The sequence below is a fragment of the Arctopsyche grandis genome, chromosome 5 (assembly GCF_051622035.1).
Source record: "Arctopsyche grandis isolate Sample6627 chromosome 5, ASM5162203v2, whole genome shotgun sequence".
In the NCBI taxonomy this organism is placed as follows: Eukaryota; Metazoa; Arthropoda; class Insecta; order Trichoptera; family Hydropsychidae; genus Arctopsyche; species Arctopsyche grandis.
In genome coordinates, this window is record NC_135359.1 from 15,218,379 (window position 1) to 15,244,716 (window position 26,338).

Below are 26,338 nucleotides of genomic sequence, written 5' to 3' on the forward strand. Positions count from 1 at the left end.
CGTTCATACCATTTCGTGGAAACGGCAAGTCGGCGTTGAAACGGGTGGCAAACAAATGGACTATGACTGTCATTGCTCATCCCACCATTATTCGTTATATAATATTGCTTTATGTTTTTTCCATATAATTTTTGTAAAAATAATATTTTTAAAAAAATTTCTTCTTCTTCTTCTTCTTGATGCTTTGTCCGCATCCGGATGTTGGCGACCACCTCGTCGATTATTTGCGTTGGCGACCACCGCATCGGTCTTCAGCGGCTCGGAACAGATCTTCGGCGCTCATATTGGTCCACATGCGCATGTTTCGAGGCCAAGATAACTTTTTCCTGCCAATCCATTTTTTTCCTTATATTTTCCCCAGGGTTATCAAACGGAGAAATTCGTATTTTGGACCCCGTATCATGTGTCCGAGGTACTCCATCTTTCTCCGCTTGATGACAGAAACAAGTTACCTGCCTCTCCCCATCATGCCGAGAACAGCTTCGTTTGATATCTTTTTGGTCCACGGAATCTTCAGCATACGCCTATAGACCCACATCTCAAAGGCTTCAATGCGGCTGATCATCTTGGCTTTCAGAGTCCACGTCTCACATATATATATGTATATATATATATATATATATATATATATATATATATATATATATATATATATATGTATATAATTAAAAGTGTAAAAATATACAAATTAATACATACAATCACCCAAAGTTCCTTGAGCAAAACTTTGCTTTATGAATCGCGATGTATTTTTTAATTTAATAGTTTGAATAAAACCAACAAACATACACAAAATTATATTAAAACTTCCATTTTTCATTATGATCACTTTATTTAAAATTATATAACAAATATTATTAAAAATGGGTACAATTTCAGAAAAACTTGTAGCAAAACTGTAAACATGTGATTCGTAGAAAAAGCAAATGCATTCATTTGATATGGCTTAAATAGTTTTGTTACTTTGAATTAACCAGAAAATGACATACTGAAAATTAAATGGAATTTTTTTTTTTTTTTACTTCAATTAAATGCAATTTAACGTAAATCTCACTGTATTTTATTTTTTTCAAAAAATCAATCAAACTTAATTTCTTGTTCATTTGCACTATGAATTAATAATTTATTAAAACTGCTTCCAAATGGTTAGGACTCAAATCGTTAATTGTAATGTAAATTGTAGCAGCTCGCTACACTTAAGCGGTTAAATTGATAATATTACTAAATTTAAGTAACACAATTCGCATCCTATCTTAATTGGTTTTTTATGCCTACTGTGTGTAACACGATCCATTTTTGTTCAAATATGTAATGTACAGTTAGTTTCGTAAACAAACATTTTTCATTTCTGGTTCATTCCATTAGTCATTGTATTTAAATGTTATATTATGATAAAAATTCATAATAAAAACTACTATTTATTACTAATTTTTCCATGATAAAAAATTACACAATTCCTGCATCCCCTAATGCATAATTAGTGAAAAAATTAGTTTTCAAATAGTAGTCGCCGTGTGGCACACTATTTGCCAACCAATAACCCATTGATACTTGGGTGTTTGAAGTACATCTTCTAGTTATAAATGATACGTAATCAGTGCACATTACTGATTTAAATCCATATTTACTAATATTCGCACTCTCGGTATAGTAGATGATAGATTGCACATGATTGCAAAGGTTAATAAAAAAACAACCCGGCATGCTAATCTTTCCACCGTTGGGGAAAAAGTCCACGTGACCTAGAATATGAGCCACAGTAAGAAAATTTTCATAAAAGAATACATATGTTTAGTGATACTTTACAAGCACTTACCCCACGAACCCAAAACTGCAAACCCGCCCATGTCTGTATGTATGACATCAACAAAATTAGCATCAGCTTTTGTCAATGTTTGATCCGGGGTTTCATTCTGATAACACGGTCCTGATGGATCGAGCCCCGTGATTTGATCAATTTTAATTCCGGTTAGTTTAAAAAATTCTTTTCCTGTGAAAGCGGCTACTTGTGCGCCTATACTAAGACCAATCAAGTGGAAATTTCGGACACCAACTGAAATATATTTATATTTTTAATGGATTTGATAATAAGAAACTTTCTTTTTTCTGAGAATTGCACTCACTTGTATACATTTTGGCTAACACTTTTCCTAAAGCTTCTCCAGCATATTGAGCATTCGTCGTAGCCATCAAATAATCATCTCTCGTATAAATACTATGTTCATACTGCAATACGTTCGCATTCCCAGCAGCCTTAATTGCATTTACCAAACCCATCATATATGATCCTGTAGAATCTCCAATATAGCCGTGGAATATTATAACTGTTTTTAAAATTGATTTGTAATCAGAGGATGAAGTATAATCCGATGCGGCAGTATTCAATGGATACACGTACTAAAATTAATTAAAATTACGGTTACAGAATTTGGATGACCATCATTAAAAACTAGGATGCACTTATTATATAGGACATTTTAACAAGTTTTACTTTATTTATTGTAATTGCGTTTTCTCACATATCCATTGTGGATTTTTAAATGTGAAATTTATAATAAATATCATACTAAAACATGATAATACCATTTTTTTTCGATTTTTCTTCCACCATAGTTTTCGACCCCTTAAACATGTGTGCTCTTCACAAAAAAATTCAAGTCTATGTCTTGTATAAATTTGATGAAAATTAAAAAAAAAATCACTAAATTTAACAAACCGGAACTGGGATTTTTTTCTCTTAGAAAGGTCAAAATTTTTTTTTTTTTTTTTTTTTTTTTTTTTTTTTTTTTTGGTGCCATCTTATCGATTCCCGATAAATCATCACCAGCGATATCGTTGCTCTTCAGATCATGTACGGGCACTACGGAATCATCACTCCGTCCCCAAAATTGTGAATTGGGCTTCTGAATCTCTCACATTCAGAACACCAATTCGTGAGGCTTTTTTCGCTTTAAACGCCTCTGCTGGTGAGTTGTGTCCAATAGCTGCAGCGCTTCTATGTTAGGGTGACGGTGCAGTCTCAACTCGTGCCTCCCGGCGCATTCTCGGATGACTTCTTTTACTTTTTTGATTTTAAGGTCCTTGTGGATCTCTTCATTTGTGACGAAGCGATATGCATCGGTGATAATCCTCAAAAACTGGTTTTGACATCTTTGCATTTTTTCGATATTGGATGGCTTACTGCATCCCCACAGTTGTATGCCATATGTCCATATTGGCTTCACGATTGCCTGGTATATCAGTTTTTTGCATTGTAGGTCTAATTTGGAGTGTCTTCCTATTAGCCAATGCATTTCTCTTTGTTTAATTCGAATCTGTTCTATTTTTTTTTTAATGTGATGCCTCCACGTAAGCCTTGAGTCAAGATGCAGTCCTAAATATTTAGCTGACAAAGCTTGTGGAACTTGGATTCCGTTTATGAAAGTCTGAGTGCTGACACTATTTCGTCGCAGTGCAAATGTGACCTGCATTGATTTTAGCTCGTTGAGTTTCATTTTCCAGTCCTTGGTCCATTTGCTGATCTTGTCCAGTGCACGCTGCAGGCGTTCAAATGCTTCCTCCTGTGACTCGCTCGATGACATAATGACTGTGTCATCTGCAAATGTTCCAATGAATGTCTCTTCGCTTGTCGGGATATCAGCAGTGTATATCAGGTACAGTATAGGCCCTATTACGCTTCCCTGTGGTACTCCTGCAGAGGCCGTGAAAAAGTTAGAGAATGCCTCCTCATGAGCAACTCTGAATTTGCGTCCGGATAAGTATGATTCCAGTAATTTGACATAATTTCCAGGTAATGACTTGCTGATTTTGTGGATAAGTCCTTCGTGCCATACCCTGTCGAAGGCCTGTGAGACATCAAGAAATACAGCCGGACAATACTTTTTTTCCTCTAGCGATTGCTCTATTTTTGAAATAACACGGTGCACTTGATCGATGGTAGAATGTTTCGACCTAAATCCAAATTGGAAGTCGGGAACATCGATTAAGGGCTTGAGTCTTTTTAATAATAGTTTTTCGAATAGCTTAGAGATCGCAGGCAACAAGGATATTGGTCTGTATGATGTTACTTGTTCGGGTGACTTTTCTGGTTTCTTCAACATTATGATTTGAGCAGTTTTGAAGCACTCTGGCACATGCTTGAGCCGGAAACATGCATTGTATAAGTATGTTAGCATTATAATAGCCTTTTTCGAAAGTTCCTTGAATAGTCCCGGTGAGATTTCGTCAATTCCAGGTGCCTTTTTAGGATTTATGTTGTCATCTATTTCTTTAGCTACTTCCATAGGGGTGACAGTTTTGATTAGTTGCTGTGGTTGATACATTGGTGTATAATCAGCATCAGATTGAATATTGTGTGGTTGGAATACTGTCTCTAAGTGTTGTGCAAACAGCTCAGCTTTTTCTTTGTTGCTTCTTATCCACTCTCCTTGCGCATTTTTCAGAGGTGGTATTTGTAGAATTGGTCGTTTGAATTTCCTAGTTGCTTTCCATAGTGAGTGATTTTTATCAGCTGCAGGGCCCAAACCTTCCAAATATTTTTCAAAACAATTTTGTTTATGCTCTTTAATAAGTCGGTTAACTTTGTTACTTATGTGGTTAAATTCTCTTTTGTCTGCAATATTTCTGGTTCTATGCCATATTCGTCTTGTTCTACGTCTTTCTTTAATCAATTGTCTAATTTCCATGGGGTAATTAATGATTTGGTCTGGTTTTTCTTTTGGTACAGGTGTAGCTTCTTTCGCAGCCTCTCGTACATAGTCAATAAAATTTTGAGTGTGTAGTTCGAGATCTTCTATAGTTTTAAGTTTCACTATTAAATTTATTGATTGGTCTAGTTTTTTCCTGAACATATCCCAGTTAGTGCGTTTATTTGTCAGGTTCTGTCTCCTTATTCTTTTAATTACCAGTGTGCTCAGTGTCATTAGCACTGGTGTGTGATCAGAAGTAAGGTCCTCTATTCCTTCGACCTCAATGTGGTTTGGGGCTATTCCTTTGGATATAAAAAAGTCAATTAAATCTGGTACCTTTTTACTGTCGGTCGGCCAGAAGGTTGGTTTTTGTGAGGAATGATACTCGCACGAGGAGCTCTGAATCGCGTATAGAAGGTTGTTTCCTTTACCAGGAGTTATAAGTCGTGATCCCCAAGCTGTATGTTTAACGTTGTAGTCTCCTCCAATAATAAATCTTGGCCCAAGGGAATTAAAGATGTTTATAAATTGGTATTTTGTGATGGTATGCTTTGGAGGACAATATGCTGCAGCAATATTTAAGTCAGCATTGCCATATTTAATTGTGATGATAGTAGCTTGCATGAATGGTTCTCTGATATCTTTTTGTTCGAAGTGCTGGATATTTTTTTTGATTAAAATAGCAGTACCACCGCGAGCTCGTTCACTAGGATGTGTTGTCCAATAAGCCGAGTATCCGTTTATCTTTATGTAACTTCTTTGTGAAAAGTGTGTTTCTGATATTAGTGCTAGATCGATGTTGTTTGTCTTTAGAAACACTTCAAGTTCATGGACTCTCTGATTGAGTCCGTTTGCATTCCATGTTAATATGCGTAGGGAATTATCTGTCATTTTTATTATGTTTACTTGGTGATTTGCACTGATTTTCAATTTTTTCCACTCTGGTTATGAGCCAGTTGAGTTGGTGTTTTATTTCAGTTTGAAAGTCACATAGCAACTGCATCATGCCACCGATGGTAGGTTCAGTTGATTTATTTTAAGGTTTTAGTCAGAATTCGTAAGCAGGAAGTTGTATTTTTTTACAATATTTCATTATTTTATTTTGACCTTTTTGAAATTATTTCAATCTTTTTTATATTTATTGTGTACTGATAGAGTTTAAGTAATAAAAAAAAAATTGACCAAAATCTGACAACCGGAAGTAGAACTTTTGTCTTGTGCAAGTTTCCATACATTTGCGTTCAATTTGTATCGAAAAGGGTGTCATTGCTATTAGTATTTCATAATGCTGCCGGTATGTGTGCACGGTTCAATATCGAATTTTTTTGTGACCTTCTATATGTATCAAATACATAGATAAAGTCATGGGTTGGTCACATCCAATTTTTTTTACAAATAATGAGGTGCTGTGACAAAATTGGTGATACAATAATAAATGCTCAAAGGTATTTAAAGCTATCATGTTTTTAAATTTCATATTATGAATAAAATCAATAAGTACATTTACCGTGTTTGTGTTAACATAAAATTTTAGGGAAGTTTTAGGTAGCTTTTCAATAGCTTGGGCTGATTGGTCTTCATAAGCATTGCCCAAAAATTTCTTAATTTTTGTACCTAAAGAATATGACGATATAAAATTAACATTGATACACAGTGAATTATATGATAGTTATTAAATACTAATTAAGGTAACATAATTAAAATAGTAAGAATACTTACAATCACCGAACGGCTTTGGAATATTACTTGAAAGTCCAGGTGTATTAAAATTGATCGACCTAATTTTTGATGGATATAATACTAACAATAAGACAATAAAGCAAAGGTATTTGAAGTACACCATTTCAAAATTATTGAAAAGCAATACACGTTTTCCACACGTTTGCCACCTATGTAATATTTGAGAATATAAAAACGAAGTGTTCCTTGCATTCATTATATATGTAGGTATGTACATATATGGCCTTTAAACCGAAAGATAAAAAAGCTTGTAAAAACCAAAAGATTATTATTAGTTTTAGATGAGAATATAATTGAGCATTAAGGATAATATTATTTGTCGTGTTTTTGTCTAATATTCGACATATTTTACACAGTGGGACAAAAGTGATAAAACTGCCATTAGCCATTATATATATATATATATATATATATATATATATATATATATATATATATATATATATATATATATATATATATATATATATATATATATATATATATATATATATATATATATATATATATATATATATAATGGCTAATGGCAGTTTTATCACTTTTGTCCCACTGTGTAAAATATGTCGAATATTAGACAAAAACACGACAAATCGGGCTATTCACTAGTATATATATATATATACTAGTGAATAGCCCGATGAAATATCATCGCATGGGTATAAAATTATTATATACCCGTATAAAACTAAAAAAAAAATCCGGAACCGGAACCGTTATTTTCGTAGACTCTCATAGATAGTTTTCAATTCTTTATTTGTAATAATTTTCAATTCTTAAAGTTAACGTTTACAAAATATAATATTTTCCGATTATACACAAACGGTCATTGACCTCGTAACGTTGAATATTATTATTACACATAACAAATTACGTGCATATACATATGATGTGTATTTACAACACGTATTCTGGGCGAGGATATGGCGTGCGACGCGAGCTCGTGAGTGCCAATGCGTTTGGATCGGAGGGTCCGAGGTTCGATTCCCGGCGCCCGCGGTGAATGAAATCAATTTTTTTCTCGAATATCGTCAAAATATAAATAATTTAAATTTAAATTATAATTATAATTTAATTGAAAATAACTCTCGCCGAACATAATGAACGAATCGATAAAAATCGATTAATTCATTTTTCGACGAGACGACTTTGTCGCGACTCGAACCGATCACCCCAAATAGATTTGAAATGATTTGATTATGAGAATTAGATAGTTTGGTATTTTTTTAATAAGGAGCTTATGAATGAGTCCATCGTGCCAAACCGTGTGGAAAACATTTTCTATATCAAGACATACCATTCCAGTACTTCTCTTCATATTAAAGTTTTTGTCACGTGTTCAGTTAGTCTTGTTAGTAATTGGGTCGTAGAATGTCCGGTGCGAGATCCAAATTATTCATTTATAATTTTTTTATTTACGTTATTAGGAGCTTTTGTGATGATTTTAATGGACCAGTTGACTTTATTATGCGTTGGTATGTGATTGTAATTTTGTGTGTGATGTGTGATGTTTTTGGAAAGATTTTAATAAGAGTTCCGCTCTTTCGCAATTACGCGTCACTGTGATTCCTCCATCATCTAATGGAGGAATCGTTTTTTTTGTCCTGCGAATCACTTTATTTAATTTCCATAAAGAGCCATCAACTGCGCTAAACCTTTCTAATTTTTTATACCAAGCTTCATTTTTGATTTGTTTGATTCTAATTTTAATTCGATATGTGAGGTTATTAATTAATGTTTTCAATGCTGGATTTTTTGATATTTGCCAAATTTTACGGAGTTTATTTTTACTTCTTATTAGATTTGCAACAAAGTCGATTATCTCTAGTTTGTGTTCAATGTATTGTGTCTTAGGTATGTGAAGGTGTTTGGATTGAGTTATTGATTCCGTTAGGTGTATTATGGAACTGTCGATGTCTGTTTTGTTTGTGAGTGTGGTAGATGTTATAATGGTGTGCTCATTTATGTACGACTTGAACTCTCGTCAGTTAGCTCTCCCGTAATCCCAAATGTGCTTGATGATTTCCTCGGGTTTTCCGTCGATTGAGAAGATTATCGGAAGGTGATCAGACGACAGGGCTTGAAGAGCATTTGGCGTCGATATTTTTGGGCAATCTTGACGAGGACAAGATGGATGGGTGGTTGTGAGCAATTTGTGGGGATAGTGTGTGTATGTATCCGGATGAAGTAAGATTGTATCTGTTAGTTGAATTTATTTAAAAAGAAATGTGCCTTGTTGGTCAGTGTTTACGCAACCCCATAACGGATGTTTGGCATTGAAGTAACCAGCTACCACTACCGAACTACCAATGTTAAATATTAACTAGCAGCGTGGTCTAGTGGTGAATGTTGAATTATTTCGTACTTAATGTTACGAGTTCGATTCCCCGCTAAGTCTCGTTGTTGGCCAGACCTTGATTTGTCTAGGTCGATCGTTTCTTATCAGAATTTGCCACTTCTGATTTTCATTGAAACGATTCCTGTAAAATTGGCGTTTCCTTCCCAATTTTCTGTTGCGAACCTTTAGTTATTGTTATATCTTAGGTTTCGCCATATTGCTAACCATAGATGTCTCTGTGGTTGTTTATCGAATTTAAAATTCGTATTGTTACATGAAAGTTATTCATCGTTATTTCTCGTATTGATACGATGTTTGTAATATATGTATACTGACCATAGATGTCAGATATTTAGATTTACATGTATCTATGTAATAATATTTTAGACCAGGAAGGCACATTTGGGGTTTACCTGTTAAGCCTTCCTGGTATATTTGTATATATTGTTATGACCTCATAGCATCGATATTTATAATGGAAGCCTTATCTGCTTCCCACCAAAGATGACCACATACGGTCGCATCAGACGAATTAAATTACGAATCCGTATCAAAGCAATGAAAACGGAAACCATATTCGATAAGATAACACAAGCAATAACGTCATCTCTTTAGTATAAAAGGGGATACCCAAACCTCGATAAGGCAGATTATCTTGAACAACACCACGTATAACAGTGCTTTACTTCTCTACTCAACTCAGTGAAAACCCTTGTGAAAACCCTTGCGAAACTCTTGTGAAACCCTTGTGAACTCTTGTGAAAAGCCTAGTGAAAACCTTGTAAAACCCTTTGTTAAAACTAGCGCTTATAAACTTTAACTTCTACTCAAACATAAATCATCGAAGTGATCTGGACCTTTTAGTAAAAAGGTGCCTATAAATTCTCTTAGGCTAATGCTGTAACTTTATAAAGAATATAATAAATTCTAAACTAATTAAAATACAAAGTGACTTTTATTAAACGGAAACATTAAAGTGTTTATCTGGTTTGCTCGTAGATCAAACATTGATCTGCTTGTGAATCACATATCATTTTTTTGTATCTCCGGTCCGTCAGGACATAACAATATGTATGTGAAAATATGTATGTAAAATAAAAATAAATAAATAAATAAATTTTGTTAAGATTGGATTCCAATAATCTTTTTTGGGGAGGATTGTAAGCGGTAGGTGTTGTTAATTGTTAGTTCGATGGCGGTTAGTTAATAAATGTATATAAAAATAACTTAATGTACTAAAATATAAAAAATAATTATTAAATAATTATAAAAAATAAAAAGGCAATTTAAACAATATTTCAATAACAAATGTACGACAGTATAATCTATAAATATATAAAATGAGTGGGATTTTATGATTAGGACTTCAATCAAAAAGATTTCAATGATTGGGATTTCAATCAAAATTATAATCCCGGCTTAAACGAATGTAATTAAATATATTACTAAGAGGCTTAGGCCACCTTTATATCCTTACATACGTACTTACGCATCCTTACATACGTACTAAAACATATGTATTATTTTCTAAAACTACATGTTTTTAAAAATTGTCATCGAAATTCTTTTGTGTCAGTCTGTGAATCTAAATTTTTTATTGAATTGAAATTTTGCTTACAAGTAAAATTGCTTCAACAAATAATTTTCCCTAATCGAATGTGATATATTGCAGACTTCGATCTTTTATTGTGGCAGACACCTTCGATGAGATTTTTATTAAAAAATTGTTTGTTTCCCACTTGCCATTTTTCCCCCAAAAACAATGAAGGTCCACTTTTCAAAACATTTTTGAGCCTGCACTGCAATTCTGAGTTAATTGTATTTCTAAATCAGTGGTTCCCAAAGTGATTCCTACGGACCCCCAGGGGTCCAAGAGACCAGGGACCTGAACCGTTATTTATTTCGTTCCGATTTTCGTTCCGGTTTTCGGATTGCGTTCTATTATATTTAAATATTAACAAGTTAATGTAAATACACCCACACCTTCTATATCTTTCTTTATATGACTTTTCGCTATAAATTGTGATCATATACGTACATAGTTAAAATGTCGAAGGAGAATATTTCCTAGCGTGTGCAGCTTGCCGCTGGTGCACTGCGGAATAGAGGGCGGATTCTGATGTAGCTAAAATGCAGACAAAATACATTTTTTTTTATTCATGCTTAATTAACTTTCTCTAGGCTTAACAACTTTTCATCGGGTCCTGCTTTTAGGGACAAAAGTGAGACAACTGTTTAGAAAGAATCTAGTAGTTTGTTTTATTCTATGTATGTATGTATGTAGAAGTTAATTTTTACAGGTATGTGTGTATTTAATCTTGCTTTTCCGTTCACAGATATTTGAATCGCGCACTTTTAATTGCCAATTTATAATGTGTTTATTGATATCTATGATATACTAGTTTTATGCCCGTTGAAATTTCAACGGGTGGTTTCGGAAACAAATTGATACATGATTAAAAATAAAGTTACAATACCCATACATAGTAATAATTAATCGGAAGCGGAACTAAAATGGAAATCGGGAATCGGAACTGAAACAGGGATCGGTATCTGGAACTGAAAAATAAATTGGGATCCGGAATTGAAACAGTAATCGGGATCCGGAACTGAAACAACCTAGTTCAAAACCTCGCTAAATAAAATTATTATAATTACGTATTTTTACAAACCTCCTTTACTTTTCACTTACTATTACAATTCAGAGGACTTTTTATCTCTTATCCGATCGTTTTCATACTTTGTCATATTGCTCTTTTTGGTCATCAATATACGTAAATGTATCGTCTGCCATTGTATCGTATACAACGCGTTTAAAAGTTCGGGCCCAACGACTTGCGTGACGTCTATTCAAAGCGTTGTACTGTCTTCTAAACTGTTCGCCGTGATCTGTCCATATCAGATTTTAATTGTTTAAACGCCTATAATTCACTCTGTATTTTATAAAATTTGCTCTATAGGTTATCATTATCTCTCTTATATATTTAGGTCACTCATATTGCTGTAAAGCGAAAGTAAGAAGATGTTGGACGTATATTACATAGATTCTTACGAACTACATATACGGTTTGACAGCTAACGCGAAACTTAAGGGTTTACAAAAACTAGCGACTGAGGATCTAGCGAGTAAACAACGAAGGATGCTATTAAAGTCTCGTCAAAATCGTGAGTATTACCTTGACAGATTTACTACTGTGGTTTCACCAATGGCCCCTGAGGAATTTTCGAGCTCGGCGACGACACGGTCTTCGTTAAGAGATAAACTGATTACACGGTTCGATAATGCTATCTACACATGTTGTGACAAGACTTGCGAGGTAAGTACAAAATAGTATTATCCACATCACGTTAGTTCATACAGATTCACTTCTGCGTCTCCAGAATATTTAAATATAGTTTTTGCCCAGAAAACCTGTTGTTGAGCCGTCTCAGCCTACCCTTGTGAACTCTTACTTGCCATTAAATAATGTGGCAAGATTAGTACGAACCTCATGGCATCAAGGTAATAGTGATATTTTCAATTCCGATTTTGCAGGTATTCAATGTTATGCCTATGGTGCTCGCTAAAAAAAACTATTTTTTTTACTAGTTTTTAAATTATTTTTAGTTTTTAGTTTATTTACAAACAAGCCTCTTCCATATTTTGAATATGAAATTATGACAATGTATAAATAATAAAATGAAATTCAATCAAAATAAAAATAAAAATAAAATTCCGTAACACTAAAAAGTATAAAATAAAAAAACCGTAATAAAAAAAAATTTTAAAAAACAAAAAAAACTTTTGGTTTTTTATATAATATTAAGATATATAAAAAAGTATAGTAAAAAAAATAAATGTATATAAAAAATAATGTACTAAAATATAATTAATAATTATAAAATAAAATAATTAAATAAGTAAATAATAAATTAAATAAAATTAATTTATTAAAATAAAAAGGCAATTTAAACAATATTTCAACAAAAAATATACAAATGAGGGGGATTAAAATTTAAATCAAAATGATTTCAATAATTGGGGTTTTAATCAAAATTATGATCCCGGCTTAAACTAATGTAATTAAATATATTACTAAGAGGTTTGGGCCGCTTTTATATCATCACATATACTAATACAGGAGCAATTTATTAAATTATCCACAAATGAGCAACTAATACCAGTGTTTGAACAAGAATATCACAAATTCTGGTTACAAAAACATTGTACAGAAGCTGTTGATTGCTTTTCCGTCGTCCTATTTAGTAGAACGTGGACTTAGAGCATCACGAATGCAACTAATATTAACATTGTGAATAAAGAAACCAACTGGAAAATAGTGCTCGTGGAGACATTACCAATATTACTCACAAACGAATGTTATTCACAATAAACGAAAACCATGTGAAACGTATAAGAGGTTAGTAAAAAGAGCCGAACTTGGGCTGCCAAGCTTGTTTGAAATTTTAATTTTCGTTAAATTGTTTTAAAATACAAAGACATTTTTTTTTCAATGAGATGTGTGAACCTGATTCTATGAGAAACATGGATTCTATGAGATAATCTATGTTTGGCTCTACGGGTTCCAAAAAACCGCCTAAAAGAAAAATCCAATTTTCGGTTTTTTTACAAATAAAAAGCTGGCTGACCGGCTTTCACCGGTTTCAGAAAATTAAGATGTTTTTAAGTTAAACCCAAACCGCAAAGCCGGCTTTTTGGCCATTTTTTCAAAAAACCTAAAACCAGCTTTTTAAGGTTTTCTCTAATTAATGTTTTTTTCCTCAAACAATTATGAATTTCAAAATTCTATCAAAATAAATGTGTATATCCAAACTTTCTTCGGGAACAGGCTTATATTTCTTTGAATAACAAAAATAGGTACAGCACTTGATATTTAGTAATGGACGAAGACCAGGTCAAAATTTTAAAAATTCGGCAAATTGAGTTTTCCATAATTTGTAGTTTTTGCGTCTTCAGGTATAAAAGTAAAGAAAATTGTATCGTAAGTAAGAATTCGTTGCTGTTGCTAAAACAGACGTATAAAATAACTTTGGAAGAAGGAAATATTTCATAGTTCATTAAGTTTTCGAAGAATCTATCTCAGCATTGTTCTTTATTCACGATTCCACGATTACAGGACCCCGGCGCATAAGCACGCAAGATTACGCCAATTTTACAGGAATCGTTTCAATGAAAATCAGAAGTGGCAAATTCTGATAAGAAACGATCGACCTAGACAAATCAAGGTCTGGCCAACAACGAGACTTAGCGGGGAATCGAACTCGTAGCATTAAGTACGAAATAATTCAACATTCACCACTAGACCACGCTGCTAGTTAATATTTAACATTGGTAGTTCGGTAGTGGTAGCTGGTTACTTCAATGCCAAACATCCGTTATGGGGTTGCGTAAACACTGACCAACAAGGCACATTTCTTTTTAAATAAATTCAACTAACAGATACAATCTTACTTCATCCGGATACATACACACACCATCCCCACAAATTGCTCACAACCACCCACACTAGATCTTGTCCTCGTCAAGATTGCCCAAAAATATCGACGCCAAATGCTCTTCAAGCCCTGTCGTCTGATCACCTTCCGATAATCTTCTCAATCGACGGAAAACCCGAGGAAATCATCAAGCACATTTGGGATTACGGGAGAGCTAACTGACGAGAGTTCAAGTCATACATAAATGAGCACACCATTATAACATCTACCACACTCACAAACAAAACAGACATCGACAGTTCCATAATACACCTGACGGAATCAATAACTCAATCCAAACACCTTCACATACCTAAGACACAATACATTGAACACAAACTAGAGATAATCGACTTTGTTGCAAATCTAATAAGAAGTAAAAATAAACTCCGTAAAATTTGGCAAATATCAAAAAATCCAGCATTGAAAACATTAATTAATAACCTCACATATCGAATTGAAATTAGAATCAAACAAATCAAAAATGAAGCTTGGTATAAAAAATTAGAAAGGTTTAGCGCAGTTGATGGCTCTCTATGGAAATTAAATAAAGTGATTCGCAGGACAAAAAAAACGATTCCTCCATTAGATGATGGAGGAATCACAGTGACGCGTAATTGCGAAAAAGCGGAACTCTTATTAAAATCTTTCCAAAAACATCACACATCACACACAAAATTACAATCACATACCAACGCATAATAAAGTCAACTGGTCCATTAAAATCATCACAAAAGCTCCTAATAACGTAAATAAAAAAATTATAAATGAATAATTTGGATCTCGCACCGGACATTCTACGACCCAATTACTAACAAGACTAACTGAACACGTGACAAAAACTTTAATATGAAGAGAAGTACTGGAATGGTATGTCTTGATATAGAAAATGTTTTCCACACGGTTTGGCACGATGGACTCATTCATAAGCTCCTTATTAAAAAAATACCAAACTATCTAATTCTCATAATCAAATCATTTCAAATCTATTTGGGGTGATCGGTTCGAGTCGCGACAAAGTCGTCTCGTCGAAAAATGAATTAATCGATTTTTATCGATTCGTTCATTATGTTCGGCGAGAGTTATTTTCAATTAAATTATAATTATAATTTAAATTTAAATTATTTATATTTTGACGATATTCGAGAAAAAAATTGATTTCATTCACCGCGGGCGCCGGGAATCGAACCTCGGACCCTCCGATCCAAACGCATTGGCGCTCACGAGCTCGCGTCGCACGCCATATCCTCGCCCAGAATACGTGTTGTAAATACACATCATATGTATATGCACGTAATTTGTTATGTGTAATAATAATATTCAACGTTACGAGGTCAATGACCGTTTGTGTATAATCGGAAAATATTATATTTTGTTAACGTTAACTTTAAGAATTGAAAATTATTACAAATAAAGAATTGAAAACTATCTATGAGAGTCTACGAAAATAACGGTTCCGGTTCCGGATTTTTTTTTTAGTTTTATACGGGTATATAATAATTTTATACCCATGCGATGATATTTCATCGGGCTATTCACTAGTATATATATATATATATATATACTAGTGAATAGCCCGATTTGTCGTGTTTTTGTCTAATATTCGACATATTTTACACAGTGGGACAAAAGTGATAAAACTGCCATTAGCCATTATATATATATATATATATATATATATATATATATATATATATATATATATATATATATATATATATATATATATATATATATATATATATATATATATATATATATATATATATATATATATATATATATATATATATATATATATATATATATATATATATATATAATGGCTAATGGCAGTTTTATCACTTTTGTCCCACTGTGTAAAATATGTCGAATATTAGACAAAAACACGACAAATAATATTATCCTTAATGCTCAATTATATTCTCATCTTAAACTAATAATAATCTTTTGGTTTTTACAAGCTTTTTTATCTTTCGGCTTAAAGGCCATATATGTACATACCTACATATATAATGAATGCAAGGAACACTTCGTTTTTATATTCTCAAATATTACATAGCTGGCAAACGTGTGGAAAACGTGTATTGCTTTTCAATAATTTTGAAATGGTGTACTTCAAATACCTTTGCTTTATTGTCTTATTGTTAGTATTATATCCATCAAAAATTAGGTCGATCAATTTTAATACACCTGGACTTTCAAGTAATATTCCAAAGCCGTTCGGTGATTGTAAGTATTCTTACTATTTTAATTATGTTACCTTAATTAGTATTTAATAACTATCATATAATTCACTGTGAATCAATGTTAATTTTATATCGTCATATTCTTTAGGTACAAAAATTAAGAAATTTTTGGGCAATGCTTATGAAGACCAATCAGCCCAAGCTATTGAAAAGCTACCTAAAACTTCCCTAAAATTTTATGTTAACACAAACACGGTAAATATACTTATTGATTTTATTCATAATATGAAATTTAAAAACATGATAGCTTTAAATACCTTTGAGCATTTATTATTGTATCACCAATTTTGTCACAGCACCTCATTATTTGTAAAAAAAATTGGATGTGACCAACCCATAACTTTATCTATGTATTTGATACATATAGAAGGTCACAAAAAAATTCGATATTGAACCGTGCACACATACCGGCAGCATTATGAAATACTAATAGCAATGACACCCTTTTCGATACAAATTGAACGCAAATGTATGAAAACTTGCACAAGACAAAAGTTCTACTTCCGGTTGTCAGATTTTGTTCAATTTTTTTTTTATTACTTAAACTCTATCAGTACACAATAAATATAAAAAAGATTGAAATAATTTCAAAAAGGTCAAAATAAAATAATGAAATATTGTAAAAAAAATACAACTTCCTGTTTACGAATTCTGACTAAAACCTTATCAGCTCTAAGTTAGTACATAAAGACAACAAATATAGATTTTCAGCTTGATACGTTCAGGGGTGTGGATAGAATAGTGGGCACAACATTTTTGACCTTTCTAAGAGAAAAAAATCCCACTTCCGGTTTGTTAAATTTAGTGATTTTTTATTTATTTTCATCAAATTTATACAAGACTTAGACTTGAATTTTTTTGTGAAGAGCACACATGTTTAAGGGGTCGAAAACTATGGTGGAAGAAAAATCGAAAAAAAATGGTATTATCATGTTTTAGTATGATATTTATTATAAATTTCACATTTAAAAATCCACAATGGATATGTGAGAAAACGCAATTACAATAAATAAAGTAAAACTTGTTAAAATGTCCTATATAATAAGTGCATCCTAGTTTTTAATGATGGTCATCCAAATTCTGTAACCGTAATTTTAATTAATTTTAGTACGTGTATCCATTGAATACTGCCGCATCGGATTATACTTCATCCTCTGATTACAAATCAATTTTAAAAACAGTTATAATATTCCACGGCTATATTGGAGATTCTACAGGATCATATATGATGGGTTTGGTAAATGCAATTAAGGCTGCTGGGAATGCGAACGTATTGCAGTATGAACATAGTATTTATACGAGAGATGATTATTTGATGGCTACGACGAATGCTCAATATGCTGGAGAAGCTTTAGGAAAAGTGTTAGCCAAAATGTATACAAGTGAGTGCAATTCTCAGAAAAAAGAAAGTTTCTTATTATCAAATCCATTAAAAATATAAATATATTTCAGTTGGTGTCCGAAATTTCCACTTGATTGGTCTTAGTATAGGCGCACAAGTAGCCGCTTTCACAGGAAAAGAATTTTTTAAACTAACCGGAATTAAAATTGATCAAATCACGGGGCTCGATCCATCAGGACCGTGTTATCAGAATGAAACCCCGGATCAAACTTTGACAAAAGCCGATGCTAATTTTGTTGATGTCATACATACAGACATGGGCGGGTTTGCAGTTTTGGGTTCGTGGGGTAAGTGCTTGTAAAGTATCACTAAACATATGTATTCTTTTATGAAAAATTTCTAACTGTGACTCATTTTCTAGGTCACGTGGACTTTTTCCCCAACGGTGGAAAGATTAGCATGCCGGGTTGTTTTTTTATTAACCTTTGCAATCATGTGCAATCTATCATCTACTATACCGAGAGTGCGAATATTAGTAAATATGGATTTAAATCAGTAATGTGCACTGATTACGTATCATTTATAACTAGAAGATGTACTTCAAACACCCAAGTATCAATGGGTTATTGGTTGGCAAATAGTGTGCCACACGGCGACTACTATTTGAAAACTAATTTTTTCACTAATTATGCATTAGGGGATGCAGGAATTGTGTAATTTTTTATCATGGAAAAATTAGTAATAAAAAGTAGTTTTTATTATGAATTTTTATCATAATATAACATTTAAATACAATGACTAATGGACTGAACCAGAAATGAAAAATGTTTGTTTACGAAACTAACTGTACATTACATATTTGAACAAAAATGGATCGTGTTACACACAGTAGGCATAAAAAACCAATTAAGATAGGATGCGAATAGTGTTACTTAAATTTAGTAATATTATCAATTTAACCGCTTACGTGTAGCGAGCTGCTACAATTTACATTACAATTAACGATTTGAGTCCTAACCATTTGGAAGCAGTTTTAATAAATTATTAATTCATAGTGGAAATGAACAAGAAATTAAGTTTGATTGATTTTTTAAAAAAAATAAAATACAGTGAGATTTACGTTAAATTGCATTTAATTGAAGTAAAAAAAAAAAAATTCCATTTAATTTTCAGTATGTCATTTTCTGGTTAATTCAAAGTAACAAAACTGTTTAAGCCATATCAAATGAATCCATTTGCTTTTTCTACGAATCACATGTATACAGTTTTGCTACAAGTTTTTCTGAAATTGTACCCATTTTTAATAATATTTGTTATATAATTTTAAATAAAGTGATCATAATGAAAAATGGAAGTTTTAATATAATTATATTATATATAATTGCCAAAAAAGAGTAACGCGAGGACGTGTAGCGACTTCAGAATAATTAGCCTAATGAGTCACACATTGAAGATCCTACTAAGGATAATACAGGGCAGAATTTACTTACGGTGTGAAGAGGCAGAGATTAGCAGAGAGCAGTTTGGGTTCAGACAAGGCATGGGTACCCGAGAGGCCCTTTTCTGTATTAAAACACTACTCCAAAGATGCAGAGAAGTCCGTAAACCTGTGTACATCTGCTTTATAGAATTTGAAAAGGCCTTTGACCCTGTCCAACACGCTCACCTGATGGAAACATTAAAAAATATTGGCCTGGATGACAGAGATGTCAGATTGCAGTAGTACGTGTCGATGATCAATTCACTGATGAGATTCCTATAGAACGGGGCGTCAGGCAAGGATGCATCCTATCACCTACTCTTTTTAACACCTACACCGAATCCGCATTTTCATGGATACATGTACGCATGATTATGCGTGCATAAGCACGCAAGCACACACACACACACACATACACACATATATACAGACACACAAACACACACACACATACACACACACATAAACCACAAATACATACACTCACCTAAAAAGCAAACGCACACTCACACACACACACATTCACAGAATATAATATAAAAAATAATAATAATAAATCAACACATATGTAAATGCTTTTTCAATTAAGTGGAGTAGTAGCATCCAGGGGAACACAGCTTCCCAAAGAATTCCGCGAACTTTTCGAAAGCTCTAAACGATACTTTACTCATTATTAGATCCCCATGATGTAGGGGGCCAATGAGAGAACCCCTGAGGCTGTCCAGCAGAACCTTCCTCTCAGCCTCCATCCCAGGAAAGGACCACAGAATATGATCTGCACCCTGCTCCGGAAAAGAACACGGACAAAAGGATTCAGATATCAAGCCCATAGATGCGAGCTTGCCGTTAAAGTGGCCATGACCTGTTAAAAATTGACTGGTCCAAAAACTAGGCGACAGCCAACCACGCTCAAGGCGCGAAGTGACCCTCGGAAAAAACAAATAGGTTTGTCTACCTTTAGAGGAACAATCCCATCTAAGTTGCCAAGCCGAAATAGCATAATTTAAAATAACAGACTTCAAACTTTGCCAGAATCGAGGATCATCGCACTGTGACTGATTAGGAGCACGGAAAAGGACGCCTGAGACGGAAGCATCTAACCCACCACGAAGTTTTTCTCGAGCAGCTCTTATTTGGACGACTAAGTCAAGTGGCAATGTACCCGCAAGAATCTGTAGTGAGTCTGTAGACGCAGTGCGATGAGCCTGGGTAAGAGCGATCAGAGGAAAACGCTGACCACTATTTAATGTACGACGCACCGTCTTTAATTCGACACGATGACCCCAAATGCTAGATGCATACGTCAAAGAGTTCACAAACACAGCATCGTATACCAAGCGTTTTTCATGGAAACCCAAACCCCAAGAGCGACAACAAAGGCGACCAATACGACCAAAGGAAACCTTAGCTTTATCTAATGCTCTCCCAATATGACCATAGAATGTAAGTCTGACATCGAGAACAACACCTAAATACGTGTACTCGTTGACAAATTTGATCTTACAGTCTCCGAGTTTGATATTAGGGGCTCTAACAAGAGAACCCTTTAATAGTAAGCACTTGGACTTAGAGGGCGAGAATTAAAGTTTGTTAATTATGGCCCAATCGTCTAGAAGGTGAAGGGCCGCAGTAGCTCTACATTCCATCTCAACACGGGACTTTGCGTGCGTTAACAACACGATGTCATCAGCATACGCAACCAACCTGCAACCCTCCGGCAAATTGATTGTAAAGAGGTCATTGACGAGAATGTTCCAAAGGATAGGTCCCAAAACGGAGCCCTGTGGACATCCAATAGAGAGATCCCTGAAACCAACCTGTCCTCCGAGTTCGAAAACCAATTTCCTATCCGACAAGTAACTTTGCAGTAAGCATAGTAAATTCGGATGTAGTCCCAGCAGACGCAACTTGATCAATAGCATGGGCCACCAGGCATTATCAAACGCTCCAGCAACGTCCAACAAAACAGCAACTACATACTTGGATGGAGAGTCCGAAGACTCCCTCAAGACACAGCGAATTGCATCAACAGTAGACTTTCCCGATCTAAATCCAAATTGACCACCGGATAAAACAGAGTTATCGTCAAGGAAACTATTGAGCTGACTCGAAATTAACCTCTCTAGGACCTTCCCAAGAATAGGCAATAAACTGATTGGGCGATAAGCCTTAGGGTCACTAGCCAGTCAATCAGTATTATGCTTTTTAATGACAAACAATTTTCCAACCTTCCAGCAACTAGGGAAGGTTCCAAATTTCAAACAATTCCTATAAACATTGAGAAGTTCAAAATTACCCACCGACCAAACAACTCTGACAATATCTCCGCCTATCATATCAACTCCAGGAGCCTTACCCCTAGCCAGGTTATAAAAATCGCACTAACTTCCTCCGAAGTCGGAAGGTCTTCATAGCAACTAAGTTCAGTAACATAAGAAGCAATATTACGGATAAGAACGTGAGCAGGTAGATCATTGTCAAAGCGATCAACAGGGATAAGTGCATTCACAAGATTATTAACCACTTCACTACTAGATAAAGCAAGGTGACCATCAAGAGGACTACGAACTCCACACATAATAAAAGCGGGGTCCCTAGTGATGGCCTTATACGCTGGTCCCCCGAATAAAAAATAAATAAAAATAATAAAATACGACGAAACGAAATGGTGGAGTTGAAAGAAGAAGGCAGTGCAATGTTTTATTTACAAATTAAAGACCCAACTTAATAGAGAACTAGAACATAGGGAACAAACATATTTCGATTAATACAATGGATCGTATTAATCGAAATATGTACATACATATGTATGTAAATCTGTTTGATGGTACGAAATTTATCGTCATTAGGCGTCATTTTGTGTTCTATCCTATGTTCCCTCAGAATACGAGTAATTTAATGATGAATTTAGGGAACATTCACTTGTTTATAATATTTTTACAACGTTTCGATTGTTTCAACATCTCATTGAAGTATTTGAATTTGGATTAATCGAAGAATTAATATAGAATTTTAATTTTTACATTAAAACTTTTATTTTAGAGTTACATATACGTATTTTATATATTAACGCACTGATAACAGTCATCTAATTACATTAAACGAAAACAATTTTCCTCCACCAAAATGTCCCGACGGGGTATCCGCAGCCTTATGGGGCGCAGCTTTATGGGGCTCAGCCGCATGGGGCCCGGTGGTGCGAAGCCCTAATCGGCAATTAATCATGGGGGCGAAGCCCTAAACGGCAATTGTGCATGGGGGCGCCGAGGGCGAAGCCCTAGAAGGCAAAGGCTCAGGGGGGCGATGAGGGCGAAGGCCTAGAAGGCAGAGGCTCAGAGGGGCACTGAGGGCGAAGCCCTAGAGGGCAAAAGGCTCAGGGGGGGCCGAGGGCGAAGCCCTAGAAGCAAAAAAAAGATCGATTTTTTTTTTTTTTTTTTTAATTTTTTTTTTTTAATAAAATGTTTACTATTAAATTATTAGTCATGTTTAAGCGGTTTAAACATGACTAATAATTTAAGTCAACGAACCAATGATTCGATTTTTTTTTTTTCGATTCATAGGTGCCGATTCAACTTATTTTTTAAAGGCCAAAGGCTCAGGGGGGCGCCGAGGGCAAATCCCTAGAAGGCAAAGGCCTAGAGGGTGCGGAGGGCGAAGCCCTAGAAGGAAAAAAAAATATTTTTTTTTATTAAACTATTAGATTATGTAAGCGGTCATGTGTAAGCGGTTTATATTATAAATATTGAGCGAAGCCGGGTAATACAGCTAGTAATATATAATAATGATCTTGTGAAAGTTTATAATTTTTATAACTCAATTTAATTTATAATCAATTATTTTTGTTGTATAATTTTTTTATATGTATGTATGTATATTTACAATTTTTTTTTTCGATATAAAAATCTTTTTATTTGTAAAAAAACCGAAAACTGGATTTTTCTTTTAGGCGGTTTTTTGGAACCCGTAGAGCCGAACATAAATAATCTCATAGCATCCAGCAGGTTCACATTTATAAATTGTCTATTATGTAGAGTTATTTCTCTTAGGGGTTCATGGCTAGGTGTATGCTTTGACCTTCCAGCGGGCGCGCGGAGTTATTTCCTGTCTGTAAATCTTTCGTCATCAAGTTTTCTCCATGTAAATGGAGTTTTATTTATGTAAATGGTGATTTCTTTATGTAAATGTTAAGGAAATATTATAAGGTTATGAAAAATGATAAATTACAATACTTTATAAATATATATTTTACTTTCTTAACAAAAAACCAAAACAACACTCTTAATATGCTAACATTTCAAAACAAAATATTTTATCGACCTATTCGATGATTAGCTAGAATTATTAATCAGAATCAATATTACTTATTAGTCAGAATTAATATCTTCATCCTTACAATTATTACAAACCAACTCAACTGCAGAATGCTTCTTCCATGTAAAGGACTCAACGGAAATTCCCAAATATCGATGACTCACAAAAACTTCTAAGCACAACCGATTCGCCTGCAGTTTCGGGAAACACTGACCTTCGAATAGCTCGAAGCTCGATGCTTATCACTAAGTGGTAAAAGTAGGAGATTCGATAAAGCACATTTGTCGTAAAATTTACGACAGCGCGCCCGCTGGAAGGTTAAGAAGGGGTCCATGGGTATAATAAGTATAGGAACCACTATTCTACAGTGATACATTTATTTTATTTATACATACAAATAATTGGTGAAATTTATTGAATCCCATCGGCAGCTTTGCTGTAGCTCGGCACAAAGTTTGCGCGTAAATAATAATTGCCTTCCACAGCATCAGTTGGTGTCCAATATCCCATAACTGTAGAAGGATTGTTCATACGAGTGCATTTCCTGCTTTCAAAAGTTCTCCAATCTGTACATTTAAGAGCTAAAAATTGATTTCTAGTTATACTCTCAGCATAGTAATACGGGGACATTGAATGCCCACACCCCACCAAACATCCCACAATAGTCATCCCACTGTTTGGAAAGAAATCGACGTGACCTTTGAAACGTATACATATGTTTTAATAATAATTAACCATAAGATATTCACTGTATATTGTATTGAACTCACCTGTCGCTGTTGGTATACCCATATTATTCATATCGGTATGGATAATGTCCACGAATGTGGCATCAGTTTTATCCAATATCGAATCAATTCCTTTATTTCTAAAACATGGACCTGCTGGATCAAGACCACTTATACGGTCTAGTAATGTAAGTGTATTGTTTTTGAAAGTCTGGCCTGCTACACCGGCCATATGAGCCCCTAAGCTATATCCAATCAAATGAAAATGTCTTACCCCACCTAAATTAATATTGAACGTTATTGAAAAAAAAAATTCATCAATTTTTTAACTCATCAAAAATATATGTATGCTTTACCGGAATATAATCTGGACAAAAACTCGCCGAGAGCAATCCCGACAAAGTATGAATCAACAGCCGCTACGTAATAAGAATCTACGGTTGAACTTGAATGATCGACTACAAACAAATTCAGTGCTTCCAAACCATTAAGAGCAGATACCAAAGGCATCCAATTGGGTGATGAAGAAGCTAGATTAAAACCAGGTATTACTATAACTGTTGGGAAATTTCCGTTAAACAGGGGTGACGTTCTAATGGCAACGTCATCTCCCAAATGGTAGTCGACCTAATACAATAAAAAAATCGAAATGAAATATATTTCAACAAAAAGTTAAATTGAATATATAATGAAACTATTAATAGTTCATTTTGAGTACCTTTTTTGAGCCAGAGTGTTGAGACAAAATAATATTTTGCAGCTTTGGAATCGCCCGGGGAGCCATATCATCGTAATTCATAGGACCTTAAAATTTTAGTGCGTAATTTTAATAGATAACTACTTATAATAAATTAAAACTTTAGGTACTTACAATCGCCAGCAAGTGTTGGAGCCACGTTGGGAAGAATAAGTGTACTAACATCAATCGATCCGATTATTTGGGATGGAAGAAAAGCTAGCACCAAGAATGTAAGACAAGGACATTTAATGTGCGCCATTTCTGAAGAAATGACTTATTTGATATGACTTAAATGAACCAAAGATATCTTCAGTGAGAATCCAAAGACGAAATACTACATTGTATACATTATGCAAGTCTTTTATATTTAAAGGTAATCTGTGAAACTAATACGCATGATATTTGGTAATTCAATTAAATGCAAATTTAATCGAATTACCAAACATTATATATTTTTTTTAAATTCGAAATTATTTCTCTTTTTAATCATAATAAAATATACAATGGGATAAAAACGGTATATATATATATATATATATATATATATATATATATATATATATATATATATATATATATATATACATATATATATATATATATATATATATATATATATATATATATATATATATATATATATATATATATATATATATATATATATATAATATATATATATATATATATATATATATATATATATATATATATATATATATATATATATATAATAATTTTTGAATTTTTGTATAACACACTAAATAATATTTTTGACAGTTATGTTCCTCGGTTCATCAGTTATTCTAATTTAGAACTACATCGTCGGGTTTTTCCACCGTGGTTTGGGTCCAAACTTATAACTGATGTTCGTGCAAAATGGTTGTCTCATAGAAGATGGAAACGTAGCCAATCATTTCGTGACTATGAGAAATTCCGGATTCTTAGGAAGATCGTGAAACGTGGTGTGAGTGAGCGTTATACCCTCTATCTCAAAGAGATGGAGAGTGCTATCGCAAGTTATCCTCACCACTTTTTCAGATTTATTAAGAGTAAACATATTTCACATGGCCTTGAGCATTCGTTCTCATTTAATAAAAAAAAGTTGTGTCGGTCCTGAGATCGCTAATGCTTTTGCTAGTTTTTTTAGCTCTGTATTTGATCAGAGATCACCATTCCTTGATGCTAATTTGGCTTCCCAAATTGGTACTGAAGGTGTTGGTATAGACATTCCGCGGGTCTCGCTTG

At 33.7% G+C, this 26,338-nt stretch overlaps 3 protein-coding genes across 3 annotated transcripts; 1 reads left to right on the plus strand and 2 right to left on the minus strand.

Moving 5' to 3' along the window:
• Positions 1-816: 816 nt before the first annotated feature.
• Positions 817-6,616, minus strand: LOC143911843 (pancreatic triacylglycerol lipase-like). The gene is made up of 5 exons (XM_077430905.1): positions 6,408-6,616; positions 6,196-6,302; positions 2,124-2,397; positions 1,817-2,053; positions 817-1,742 (listed from the first exon to the last, which is right to left on the minus strand). Exons 1-5 carry the CDS (start codon positions 6,529-6,531, stop codon positions 1,447-1,449), a joined length of 1,038 nt encoding a protein of 345 aa, XP_077287031.1. The 5' UTR covers positions 6,532-6,616; the 3' UTR covers positions 817-1,446.
• Positions 6,617-16,282: 9,666 nt separating this feature from the next.
• Positions 16,283-19,176, plus strand: LOC143911810 (pancreatic triacylglycerol lipase-like). The gene is made up of 5 exons (XM_077430864.1): positions 16,283-16,473; positions 16,579-16,685; positions 17,599-17,872; positions 17,943-18,179; positions 18,254-19,176. The coding sequence occupies exons 1-5, from the start codon at positions 16,350-16,352 to the stop codon at positions 18,547-18,549; spliced, it is 1,038 nt and encodes a 345-aa protein (XP_077286990.1). The 5' UTR covers positions 16,283-16,349; the 3' UTR covers positions 18,550-19,176.
• A 4,359-nt stretch (positions 19,177-23,535) lies between these two features.
• LOC143911960 (lipase member H-like) lies at positions 23,536-25,428 on the minus strand. The gene is made up of 6 exons (XM_077431061.1): positions 25,223-25,428; positions 25,070-25,155; positions 24,708-24,978; positions 24,394-24,630; positions 24,019-24,321; positions 23,536-23,933 (listed from the first exon to the last, which is right to left on the minus strand). The coding sequence occupies exons 1-5, from the start codon at positions 25,347-25,349 to the stop codon at positions 24,035-24,037; spliced, it is 1,008 nt and encodes a 335-aa protein (XP_077287187.1). The 5' UTR covers positions 25,350-25,428; the 3' UTR covers positions 23,536-23,933; positions 24,019-24,034.
• Between the last annotated feature and the right edge of the window lie 910 nt (positions 25,429-26,338).

Excerpts from the sequence above, each read along its gene's own strand:
- LOC143911843 (XM_077430905.1), bottom strand. The coding sequence starts at position 6,531 with ATGGTGTACTTCAAATACCTTTGCTTTATTGTCTTATTGTTAGTATTA. Across the intron at positions 2,398-6,195 it reads TTTATGTTAACACAAACACG|TACGTGTATCCATTGAATAC; the intron begins GTAAATGTACTT and ends AATTAATTTTAG. Across the intron at positions 2,054-2,123 it reads GTTAGCCAAAATGTATACAA|TTGGTGTCCGAAATTTCCAC; the intron begins GTGAGTGCAATT and ends AATATATTTCAG.
- LOC143911960 (XM_077431061.1), bottom strand. The coding sequence starts at position 25,349 with ATGGCGCACATTAAATGTCCTTGTCTTACATTCTTGGTGCTAGCTTTT. Across the intron at positions 24,631-24,707 it reads TTTGTCCAGATTATATTCCG|GTGGGGTAAGACATTTTCAT; the intron begins GTAAAGCATACA and ends ATATTAATTTAG. Across the intron at positions 24,322-24,393 it reads GGGTATACCAACAGCGACAG|GTCACGTCGATTTCTTTCCA; the intron begins GTGAGTTCAATA and ends TACGTTTCAAAG.
- LOC143911810 (XM_077430864.1), top strand. The coding sequence starts at position 16,350 with ATGGTGTACTTCAAATACCTTTGCTTTATTGTCTTATTGTTAGTATTA. Across the intron at positions 16,474-16,578 it reads TCCAAAGCCGTTCGGTGATT|GTACAAAAATTAAGAAATTT; the intron begins GTAAGTATTCTT and ends CATATTCTTTAG. Across the intron at positions 16,686-17,598 it reads TTTATGTTAACACAAACACG|TACGTGTATCCATTGAATAC; the intron begins GTAAATATACTT and ends AATTAATTTTAG.